The 12345-nt window shown below is 38.0% G+C and overlaps 1 protein-coding gene across 16 annotated transcripts in view; it reads right to left on the reverse strand.

Moving 5' to 3' along the window:
- Nucleotides 1-1729: 1729 nt before the first annotated feature.
- The window catches only part of UTRN (utrophin), a 535632-nt gene continuing 525016 nt past the window's right edge, over nt 1730-12345 (reverse strand). For 9 of the 16 annotated variants that reach the window (XM_085024297.1, XM_085024293.1, XM_085024287.1 and 6 more), the window contains 2 exons: nt 6036-6058; nt 1730-3736 (listed from right to left, as the gene is read on the reverse strand). In XM_085024297.1, the coding sequence (XP_084880423.1) occupies nt 3728-3736; nt 6036-6058 (32 nt within the window). In that variant the 3' untranslated portion in view covers nt 1730-3727. Of the gene's footprint in view, nt 3759-6035; nt 6059-12345 lie in introns of all 16 variants that reach the window. The other 7 variants (XM_085024281.1, XM_085024277.1, XM_085024274.1 and 4 more) reach the window with 1 other exon arrangement.

Genomic DNA, 12345 nt, shown 5'->3' on the forward strand with positions numbered 1-12345 from the left:
TGATCGTCGTGATCTTTGTCTCAAAAGAGAGCCTTGTAAAAAGGCTACTTCCTTCCCATTCCACTGAGGCCGTGGACATCATGCCCGTGGAAATGGACACTTTAGTATCCTGGCCTGGATCCTCTGCTTTGCTTACCTCTAAGTTTATAGGGTGAAACCTAATGTCCCCTCCCTGTACATGCAGCTTTTGTCCTGTGACATGACTGTTACTCTCACAAAAGAGGTGGGATCTAGCCCCCACACCTAGTCTTTGCTTTGACCAACAAAATTCAATAGAAGTGATGATGAGCCAGTTCTCAGCAAATCCCTCCATCTGCATGCCCATGCTTCTGCCATGGCACAAAAACACACTCTGGTAGCTTGCTAGGGGCTGAGAGAATCCAGCCTATTGCTGCAGGCGTCCCAGTCTAGCCACCCACATCACTCAACAAACAGCCTTTCAACTCCAGACGTGTGAGCAAATCCAGCTGGGATCAGAAGAGTCCTGCCCAGATCAGATGAACCTCACACTCCAGGAAATAAATAAATGCTAATTACTGAGGTCTTATGGCCGCTGTGTTGCATTATTGTGGCAATGGATACCTAATACCACAGGTAGTGGATGTGATTGCGATTGGCTCCTGGCCTCCACTGAAGGCCACTCTTTCACTCAATTAACGTCACAAAAACATAAGCTGATAGTGTATTCAGCAAACTTTGGGGGTCCTACTTATGGTGCTGGGTGGTGGGGTATGAATGGTTTCAATAAATTCTCAATTAGTGAATTAAGAATGCCCCCTGAAAAAAGTTGTTCTACTGAAACAGTGGAATGGTGGTGGTGCCAGGTGGGAGTGAGGGGGTGTCCAAAAGCAAACTACATTCTTTAGTATAAATACAGCCTTGATGATAAAAGTAACAAGCTGAAGGCTTAGTATAGAAACAAAAAGGGTTTTTTTTTTTTTTTGTTCTTGCCTCCACTTTCAACTACCTACTCAACATGTTGCTGGAAACCAACAAGTGGTTCTTTAGGTATGCTTAACGTGAATATTGCTCTGGGGGTAGACAGCATGTTTAAAATACATGTTCATTAGAATGTATCAGTTTTCTTTAACAAGTTATATGTTTTGGGATTTTTCTACTTCATAACCAGCTTTAACTTTTAGAACCAAGCAACATGATTCTTAACACTTATTTCCCAGCCCATTTAGGAGCGCTTCCAAAGCGGATGAAATCCACTACAGAGTGGTAGAATCCAGTGCCCATACAAACAGTACATTATATAAGAGCATAAGGCCAAAAGTAGATTTGAAAAGGTCATTGACTAAATACCAACAGCACCTAAATTAAGCCAACAGGTTTCATGCACATGTTCTTAACACCCCACATTACTTTCTCCCTATCAATAAGCCTTCTATGGAGTTTCCTAGTGGCTTAGTGGTTGAGGACTTAGCTTTGTTGCAGGTTCAATCCCTGGCCCAGGAACGTCCACGTGCTGTGGGTGTGGCCAAAAACAAAGCCTTCTATTGGTGAAGGGAATTGAGAATTAAATATATGAGAGAAGAAAGGAACACACAGAGAGAGAATGAGACAGTGAGAGTAAGAGAGGGAACAGATGAGTGCGTAGAAGAGAAATCGCAGGAACACAGGTAGATTTATCAGGATACAGGTGCTCTTTATATTTTATTTTCATAAATGTACATTCCAAGCTTGAGTCTATCAGTGAACACCGCTGAAGAATATCAAAGTCATCTTGTGTTAAAATTACTTTTATTCAGGATGAAAAATACAATGTGTAACCAGATTAGATGATAGTCTATGATTAGTTCTTCACCACATATTTCAAAAGAACTACATACTTATTTCCCCTTGTTGTTACTGCGATATATTTCTTTTTATTCACTATTACTTAGAAGGTTACAATGTAGTGTTTTATGTAGCTTTTCATCATTAGCAGATAAAGAACATGTTGCACACAATTACAGGCAGAAAAAAATTAATACATAACTTTTCAAAGTGAGGACAAGGAAGACACCAAATCTACAACTTGTAGTTTAGAGTTTGGGGAATTTTTTTTCTTTAAATAGGTACTTTTATTGGGTATGATGTGGTCTGATAGAAGCTCTAGATTTTTCAGACTGCAGCAGCATAAAGCTATTTCCAACACGATGAATGAAGATGGATCTGAGGTAGAAAGGTGGTCATGGCTTTCCTCTTATATAAAACAATTTTCTTCTTCTCAAAATATCTTTGCTGCAAATAGACACCCTTGCCCCCCAACCCACCCAACCTATTCTAAAAGAATAGGAGTTTCTAACTTTAAGCCTCCTTCTGGCCAGATCCCAGTTAGAGAGAACTCAAAGTTAAAAGGTCCTGATGTTTTAAAAGCACATGTACTTGAACCAAAACACATTATTTTCACTTCTTTTTTTGGTTTCTTTACAGTAAGTAAATTACATGACATGTTTAAAAGGAATCAAATACATGTTAAATCAGAAGCTTATCCAAATACTTAACTGAATGCGCTCAAAGGCATAGGCCCAGGTTCCAACATCTAAGCATTAATTTCATTCTTCTATGGAAGCAGGGATGTAAGCTTTTGATGAACATTGTTCCCAAATGAATTGATCAAATGAAGGGTAATAAAACAGCTCTTCATTCACTCAAAAGGTAAAATGAGACATTTGTTAAATTTGTGTCTGCTTTCAGGAGGAAAATAACCGGGGGTTTAAAGAATCATAAACAGCTTGAATATATATAACCAACTATAACATTTTCTTCAAAGGGAACCAAAGAGAGCCATGTGTTCTGGTATCACAATTGGGTAAAGGTCTGCTGTGTACTGAAAGATGAAAATCAAGGCCTGGGAACTAAGAAAAGTTGGAACAAGTTGCGTTTCTGTGTCAAAATGAAAACATGCTTAAATGGGCAATCTTTGGTAAAATGATCTTTGAGATTGTTATAATCCTATCATACGGAATGGGGCATGAAATAAATAGAGAAATCAAGGCCTACTTATATAGAGCAGGGAAATAAAATTTAGGGGAACAAAATCCCAAAGAAATGCCATTTAGGCCCACAGGATGTTTATCGTGATTATCCAAGTGGTTGCTAAAGAAGTAAGTGTACGATGTCAAATAAAGGTTAAAAAGTATACACAAAGCTGTGGCCTAATCTATACACATATAATATTTAATTGAAACATATGAACTTATTAAATTTGGCCAAATCATGGAAACAAATAAAATCTATTTGGTCGTGTGGCTGATGAATTATAAATAACCAAAACATAATGGCAAAAGAGTGGAAGAAATAAATGAAATTATTATACAAGGTTAATATGAAGGAATGTAAAAATGTAAAACTGTCTTCTTATTCTTATGCAATTTTTTTCATGGTTATTAAAAAGAAGGTATCACATTAGAAAGCCCCCACCCATTTTCCCAAAACTGTATACAGTATACAAATCAGTGATGAATGTGTTACCACTTTCGAATACCACTCTGTTCATTAATTTACAGTTGCATAGAAAGGGAAGAAGAACATAATAATATATGATTATTATAAAAACAAAATATCCTTTTCTCTTTGGATAGTCAGTGTTTTACTCCTTCAGTAGAACACACAGTCAGCGCTCAACAGCATGTTTCCAAGAGCCATGGAGCTTCTGATTAAATGGAACTTGAAATTGGCATTTGCTGCAAAGGGCAATACTGTTAAGTCGAGAATGTTGGTTGGTTAGATGAATGCTTCACATTGCCTGTGGGAAGGGAAAAAGAGCACTGTCAGAACAATATTTACATGAAACACTGCAGGTAGTAGAGATCTGTCAACTCTTTAAAAAAGTGCTTTTTCCAGAACTAGACCAGCCCTATCTTGCTATGTTCAAAGGGGATTCTTTACTCCTATGTGGCTTTTTTCCCTAGGATGAGGTCTTTGCTCTTATCCTAAAGTCACTTAGTCTGCTTTTTATCAACATAGGTGATATAGAGGAAGTCTGGAAGACTCTTCTCTTGCCCAGGCTGAAAACCAAGTTATAATGGAGAAGACTTTTTTTTTTTTTTGGTGCGAGGTACGGGTGCTGAGTGAGTTTGGCTGGTGCAAGCACCCCGTTTCTCGCTGATTGTGTAGGTACCCTTGACAATTCCAACTAGCCTCAGCCCCAAACCGAGGTCCAGACAATAAGAACTTAAGACAGGAATCACAGTCTTAGGGTGTGCAGTGGTGCCAGTTAAAGGCTCAGGGCCAATGTACACAGGCGGTCAAGGGAGGACAGAAATCCAGGCCACACTCAGGGGAGTGGCATCAACCTTTCAAAGAGAAGGTCGAACAGTTGGGTCCATCATCATTAAAACCCCCGTCCTCAAATTCTTCTCTGAATGCATCCTTCACTTGTCTGTTCCAATCGATCTTCCCTGAAGCTTAAGCTTCCTCCATAATCCTCTCACACAGGACTGTTTTTTATTTCTCACACTCCTCAGATATTGGATAGGTCCATACTGTATTTGTCAGGGCCTTTTCTCTCTCTCCTCCCTAAAAATACTCAGCTTTAACTCTCCTGTCATTCTACCGCCCACTATGCAGTTATCTTCTGGCCCCTTGGCTCATGTTCCCTTACTTCTTGAAGAAGAAATGGCTCGTTGCCACGCACTATTTTTAAAGCTTCATGATTTCAGTACCCACGTAGATGGTTCTTCCAAAACTCTGGCCTCTCAGTTCCTTGAGCTCCTCTCCTCTGAGAATCTGTCCTTCACGCTTCTTAGCTACTCAGAGTTCCAAATGTGGACCATTGCCAATACCTACAGGCCCTCCAACATTGCAGTTTCAATTACCCACTTTCTGAAAATCCACCTGTACCTCCCCAGGTTCCTTGCACTCGGACTCCAATTTCAGCTCTCCTTTGGTACTACAACCCATTGATTTTCTGCCTTCCATACCTACTTCCCACCAAACTCAGCTGCCTGGTTCAAGTATCATCGTCCCTCCTTTGCCTCTTCCCTTGGACTGCGTACTCCCTCATCCAAACTACAGCTTCAACTTTGGTGCATCCTCTGCTACCTGTACTCATGAACTTGAATCTGGCTGAAGGGTAACCCACAGCCCTGCAGTCAGGCTTCAGGTTAAATTCATGAGAAAGCACCTCAAGTGGTGGCCCCTAAAGCTCCCTGGTAGTCACTCTATTTCCCTGACCGTTTGCTCTCCTGAGTGCCAAGCAGCTGCTGCGTATCCTGCAGTCTCTGTCACACCTCCGACACCTCCTCCCTGTCCTCACTCTCTGCTGAAGCCACCACTCCTGGTTCACGAAGACAACAAAAGCAATCACAAGGCTTTATCCCTGAGACAAGGTGCTTCCTTCTCTTGAACTCTCAATACACACCCATTAATCTACTTCATATTTCTTCGTCTTCCGGCCAGTTACTAAAAAAGAACCATCTGTGCTTCTCCTTAGGATCTCAGCATCCCCTTGCTGATAGCACAATCAGAGGGTTCACCATTTCAAAAAGATTCATAAACAAGTTCATGAAAGAAAAATGTTCTCCAAAGATTTACTGTGGTCTTGGGGCAAAGTTATTTCCCAGACTACCTGATAAGAAAAATACTGAAAGGCCTCAGGCTTTAACTGCCAACAGTTCTCAACAATTTTTAAATGAAAAATCAAAACCTTCTCTCCTCAAAATAACAAAACCACCTTTGTATATGTCCCCAGCCACTGTTTTTAAGTCCTTTTTCTGTAATGGCTACCTTCAAGTATATATTTGGGAGAACAGCGTTGGCCAAATCCATCCAGAATAATTTTATATAGTACATGGGAAGCCTTTAAGAAGCTATTAGAACACAAAAGATCACACACTGGGCTTTGGGGGCATCTGGAAGACCTGGCTTGGGAAGGGTTCCCCTCCCTCGGACTGACAAACTATTGCACTCAGTCAAGTAGCATTTAAATGTCAAGCAGGTTTACTTACGTGGGGAATAAAGTAGCACTAAAACTGATGGGAGCTCATCCCTTTCTCTAGGTTATAATCTACAACACCTGAGCCAATCAATCTATTAACCCTTACCTGTGGCCTGCTGGGGAGATTAGCTGAAAGAGAAAACAAAAGAAATCAATTGAAGGCAGTCTTGCAGGGATTCACCCTCTCAGGCATGCAAAAGTGTACACTGCACCATTCCCAGCTGTTAAGTGGATATTAATAATAAGAAACAATAAAGAGGTTTGTGGCTTTTTTGTGGGTTTTTTTTTTGTTTGTTTGTTTGTTTGTTTTGGCTAGATGCTTTAACAGGACCAGTTCGCCTAGTTAGCTTTTCATATTCCATGTGCTTTAATATACTATGCAAAAGATATGTTGGCTTTCTCGAATAAGTACACACTAAAGCATTCAGTAAGTAATTAGTTTTGCAAAAAAATCTCAAATTTTCCTACTGAAATCATGCCATGTATATACATAAATAATTTACATAACAGAACAGAGCAAATTCTGTATGTTCTGCTGAATAGTGCACATTCTGACCAAGAGGTCATTAGGGCCTAGTCCTCAGCACTCAGAGGTCTTCTAGGTACCTCAGCTAATAATTGTGCCTTCTATGGGCTCAGTTGAGAGCATCAGAAATGGAGGAGTTTCGGTCATGGCGCAGTGGAAACGAATCCGACTAGGAACCATGAGGTTGCAGGTTTGATTCGTGGCCTCACTCAGTGGGTTAAGGATCCAGTGTTGCCGTGAGCTGTGATGTAGGTTGAAGACGTGGCTCGGTTCTGGTGTTGCTGTGGCTGTGGCATAGGAGGGCGGCTATAGCTCCGATTGGACCCCTAGCCTGGGAACCTCTATATGCCATGGTTGCGGCCCTAAAAAGACAAAAGACAAAAAAAAAGAAAAAGAAAAAAAGAAAAAAAGAAAAGTTAGAATATGGTATATAACTGGCCTTTGCATCTTGCTCAGCTCAGTTCCTTCTTGGTTAACAAGAGGGCACGGGACAGTGTAGCTGATAGGTGGGACTTGAAAGGGCAGGTACTAACATATCTCTTTTCAAAGGCCTCTGCTTTTTCATCTCTCCCCTTCATTGTGCAATCTCACAATTATTGGACTGGTACTCAAACCTGGGAGCTCCACCCCTCAAGGATAGTAGCATCTCTTCCTGGTCAAATAAGAACTGTCTCTAATCTAACAGCACGTCACTCCTTTCATCTCTCATTTTTCTTTGCTACGGGGAAAAAAAAAAGACATCCATGACTACACAGTGGGTGCTTTGTGAGAAAAACCTTTTTAAGATGCCTTGCAGGAAAGTGTAAGCCCCAAGAGTATTGGGAGGAACGATCAAGCTAAAAAAGTCTAGTCCTACCAGGTATGCAAATTACATCAGGAAAACAAGGCTGGACCTCTTCACATAGGGGAACTATACCCAAGAGAAGCTTAGTTGCATTAGTACAAAGTATACCATAGGCAGAGTTATACTTCTCTTCTAAGTAGCAAATAGCCAAATCCAAACAGAAATTAAATCCATTTTGCTCCAAATCAACATTTTAAATCTACAGGTTTTTTTTTTTTTAATTAAATCAAAGTTTGTGAGTACTCCCCTGGACAAATCATACAAATACATTTTTTAAAGAAATCAGGAAATCATTACATTTTAGTAGGTCTGGAGTTTTTGATGAATGTCACTCAAGCTAAAAAACATAGGCAATTCACAGTGAAAATATGCCTGTGGATAAAAAAATAATTTAAAAAGTATTTGTTGGTCTATTAGTAAAAAAATAATATTCAGCTTACTATTAGTATCCTGTGTATTTGGATGACATAAACGAAAAAGCCAACAAAAAGATTTTACACTAAAAAAATAGTTATAGCAGTCAGTGGAAATTTTAGTATTAATAGGCAACTCTTAATTCCCTTCATTAACTCCTTGCCAGGAAGAGATGGAAATACCTGCCTCTCTGCTCTGAAACTCAATGTAAATAATTAAAAGAAGACTTTAAAAGCCCATTAATTCAAGGATGCTACTAGGACCTACTGGGATATTAATCCACGATGGAGGAATTCTAAAGCATTATGATGCAACAATGTACAGACATAGTTTTTAAAAAGTTATATTTAAGTAGGCAATTCATGCAATTAGGATCTAAAAATACAGTTTCATTTTTGTTTCAAGATTTCTAGAAGTGGAAAGTCACTTGTGACCATGCTAATTTTTAATTCACAAAGGATCAAAAGTCAAGATTAACATGCAGATCAATTCATCATATGCTGGTGACAAGCAATTTAAAAATTAGCCTTAGTTATAGGGGCTCAAGGGATTGGCTTGGCATTGGGAAGATGCCAATCCGATTTGCTTAAAAAAATCCTCCAAGGTGGTCAGTAAGCTTTGGGAATTCAAAGCCTTATTAAAATATTTGCTAGCTGAGCAACTTAAAAGGGGGCAACACAGAAAAGGAATTCTACAGAACCTTGTGAGTACCTGGGGGAAACTTCAACAACTAAACCTTCCTTCCCAGTAGGAAAATGTAGTCTTTCATTCACTCATTCAATTCAGAAATGTACTGGGCACCAGATTTATGGCGGTATCCATTTCTACTATGCATCCACTTTTAAAAAGTTTAATAACTTTAGGCAGAATTTAAAAACTATGTGTCAATTTTATAAATAAGTCAAGTAAGCCTTTATTGTTACGGAAAGCGGTCCCTATCATGGAGCTTTTTATATTATCAAAGTATAGAATATAAACACCAAAAAGAGCAATCTAAACTCAAATTAATAGCAGAACTTCAGAAACAAAAAAATAAGAACTAGATTTCAAAGTATTCTAAAATGTACTAGTCATCATTTCTTACATGGAATGTATCTGAGCTCTTCGAAATAATACATGACTAGCAAAATTCATCCACAGAAAATTATAAATATTACAAGTATTTCTGAGTGTACAAAGCTTTGACTATGGGAACACAAGGCTAGATCTGACACAGGCGGAGAAAGGACCAATGCAAAGTGGGAGTTTAATCTGTTGTGTGGGTCCCACTGAAGATGTTATATCCTTGTCAGGAACAAATAATATCTAGTAATATCTAATATGATCCTAAACAATAGGAATTTTATACTTGCATTTAAGGGAAGCCATAAAATGAGATGAACACACTCATCTCTTAAGATTGATTTTTGTCCTTATAGTTATGTCATTATTTATTTTAAATTATATTGTCTTCAAAATACGACATCGATCAGTCTTATACAATATCTAGATACAAGAATATACAGTGAAAGAGATTTAAGAGTAACTGCTCTAGAAAATTAAAGTTTTAAAACACATCATGAACTCTGGTATAAAAATTATAACATGGAAATGATACATTTATATCCACTAGGAAGAATATATTTAAAAATATCTCCCACTCTAGCTCTCACCTCCAATTGACTTTTAACTTGAAAGCGTCCATTAAGAGAATTAAACAAAAACTTCTAAACAGGTTTGATTTACAGAATTTGTTCTTAATTATTAATATGTTTGAATTTAAGCTAAACTAAAAAGTAATTTAATTTCAAAATTCCAGCTTATAAAGACTATGATGAGGTTTCATCTAGCCATTAAGTTAAAAAAATACAGAACTAAAAATCTCTATTAAATATAACCTTGAATGAAACCACTGTGGAAAACAGTATGGAGATTCTTCAGAAAACTAAATATAGGGAGTTCCTGTTATGGCGCAGTGGTTAATGAATCTGACTAGGAACCACAAGGTTTCGGGTTCAATCCCTGGCCTTGCTCAGTGGGTTGGGGATCCGGCATTGCCGTGAGCTGTTGTGTAGCTCGCAGACATGGTTTGGATCCCATGTTGCTGTGGCTCAGCTCTGATTCGACCCTAAGCCTGGGAACCTCTAGGTGCAGTGGGAGCGGCCCTAGAAAAGGCAAAAAGACAAAAAAAAAAAAAAAAAAAAGAAAGAAAGTAAACTAAATATAGAACTACCATTTGATCCAGCAATCTCACTCCTGGGCATCTATCCAGAGAAAACCATGACTCGAAAAGACACATGTACTCCAATGTTCTTGGCAGCACTATTTGCAATAGCCAAGACATGGAAACAACCTAAATGTCCATCAACAGAGTAGTGGATCAAGAAGATGTGGTACACATACACAATGGAATATTACTTGGCCATTAAAAGGAATGAAATAACAGCATTTTTAGCAACATGGATGGACCTAGAAGTTTTCATGCTAAGTGAAATCAGTCAGACAAGGAGACACAACATCAAATGCTATCACTGACATGTGGAATCTGAAAAAAGGACTGACTGAACTTCTTTGCAGAACAGATACTGACTCACACACTTTGAAAAACTTATGGTTTCCAAAGGAGACAGTTTGGGGGATGGGGGATGCGCTGGGGGTATGGGATGGAAATACTATAAAACTGGATTGTGATGATCATTGTACAACTACAAATGTAATAAATTCAGAGTAATAAAATATATATATATAACCTTGAGTTAAAATGAATATGAAGGTTTAATCTGCTCATCTATGATGGGTGTTACAGAGCCTAGTAAATAAGTAAAAATCTGATAGCACATGGGCTTCAACTGACTCCCTTAAGCTTCTGCGATACTCTATAGGGCCAAAAAACTCTGTGTGTGTTTGTGTGTGTGTGTATGCATGTGTGTGCATGCAAACATGGGCATGCACACACTGGCACAAGCATGCTTTTCAGGGGATGAGTGTGGAGACATATGTATAAATATGATTCAGCACACTTTGAGAAGTGAAATTACAAATAATAACCTGGAAAATTATGTACTCCCAAACACAAATATATTTATGCACTTGTGGCAACTCTCACATGATCTTTAGGCAAATGCTTCTGGACATTCGAAGACAATATTTTGAATAGCTGTTTCCACTTTCCATTAATGATGGCATTTTGTAAACTGTAGAGTGGTATAAATCGAAGCATACTTCTTAAACGAAGTCAATATAGCTTATCTATCATACTCTAGATAATGTCTTTTTCTTCATTTAAAATGGCATTTTCCTACCAAAAAAATCCCTTAAAACAGAAACAGATTCAAAGGTTCAGAAACCAAACTAATGGCTACCAAAGGGGAAACATGGGGGGAGGGATAAGTTAGGAGGTTTGGATTAACATACACTCTACTGTATATAAAATAGGTAAGTAACAAGGATCTACTACATAGCACAGGGAAACCTACTCAATAAGCTGTAATAGCCTATATGGGAAAAAAATGGATATAGGTATATGTGTAATGAATTTCCTTTGCTGTACGACCAAAACGAAATACAATATTATTAAATCAGGGAGGGGGAGGGAGTGGGATGGATTGGGAACTTGGGGTTAATAGATGCAAACTATTGCTTTTGGATTGGATTAGCAATGAGATCCTCTGTGTAGCACTGAGAACTATGTCGAGTCACTTATGATGAAGCATGATAATGTGAGAAAAAAAGAATGTATACATGTATGTGTGACTGGGTCACCATGCTGTGCAGTAGAAAAAAAACTGTATGGGGGAAATAACAATAAAAAAATTTTTTTAAATTACAAGTCAAATCTACTCCAATAAAATTTTTCAAAAATAAAATGGTATTTTTGGAGGAGAGGATGGAAAACGATTAGATAAGAGGCTGTTTTATATACGTATGTATTTTATATATGTATTTTATATGTGTGTATATGTATGTACATATGTCATATATGTACATATATATACACACACTACATATATATGATATATGATACATGATAGCATATATACATAAACTAAATCTTTTTGTTTTTTTACTTTTAGGGCTGCACCTGCAGCATATGGAGTTTCCCAGGCTAGGGGTCTAATCAGAGCTATGGCTGCCAGCCTATACCACAGCCACAGCAATGCCAGATTTGAACCACATCTGCAACCTACACCACAGCTCATGGCAACGTAGGATCCTTAACCCACTGAGCGAGGCCAGGGATCAAACCTGCGTCCTCATGGATACTAGTAAGATTCGTTTCTGCCGAGCCATGATGGGAACTCCCATAAACTAAATCTTAGTGTAAAGCTGATTAGATTTAATTACCCTAAAATTATAAATATATTTATAAATAATATAGTCATACTTCTTTAAAAGATTATTTAAAATATAGTTATAGCATTAAGTAGTATGTATGTGTAACAGGCAAACTTTCTGTTTGAAACAGCAGAAATGTTTTTGATAAGAGCTCAGCAGAAACTGCAAGGTGGCAAAGATGCTGAAGTCAAAAATGTTTGGAAAAAAAATCAATAAATAAGAATCATTATAAATTTTCCTCTGAGATTTGAACTGTTTTTATTTGGTTATTTTCTGGCTCTTGGTTGTTCATTTGAAAAATTCACAGGTTCCTAATCT

This window comes from Sus scrofa, chromosome 1 (genome assembly GCF_054392235.1).
Source record: "Sus scrofa isolate SSC_HxYL_T2T_F1_AM1 chromosome 1, Sscrofa_HxYL_maternal_Yorkshire_Landrace_v2.0, whole genome shotgun sequence".
NCBI classification, from domain to species: Eukaryota; Metazoa; Chordata; class Mammalia; order Artiodactyla; family Suidae; genus Sus; species Sus scrofa.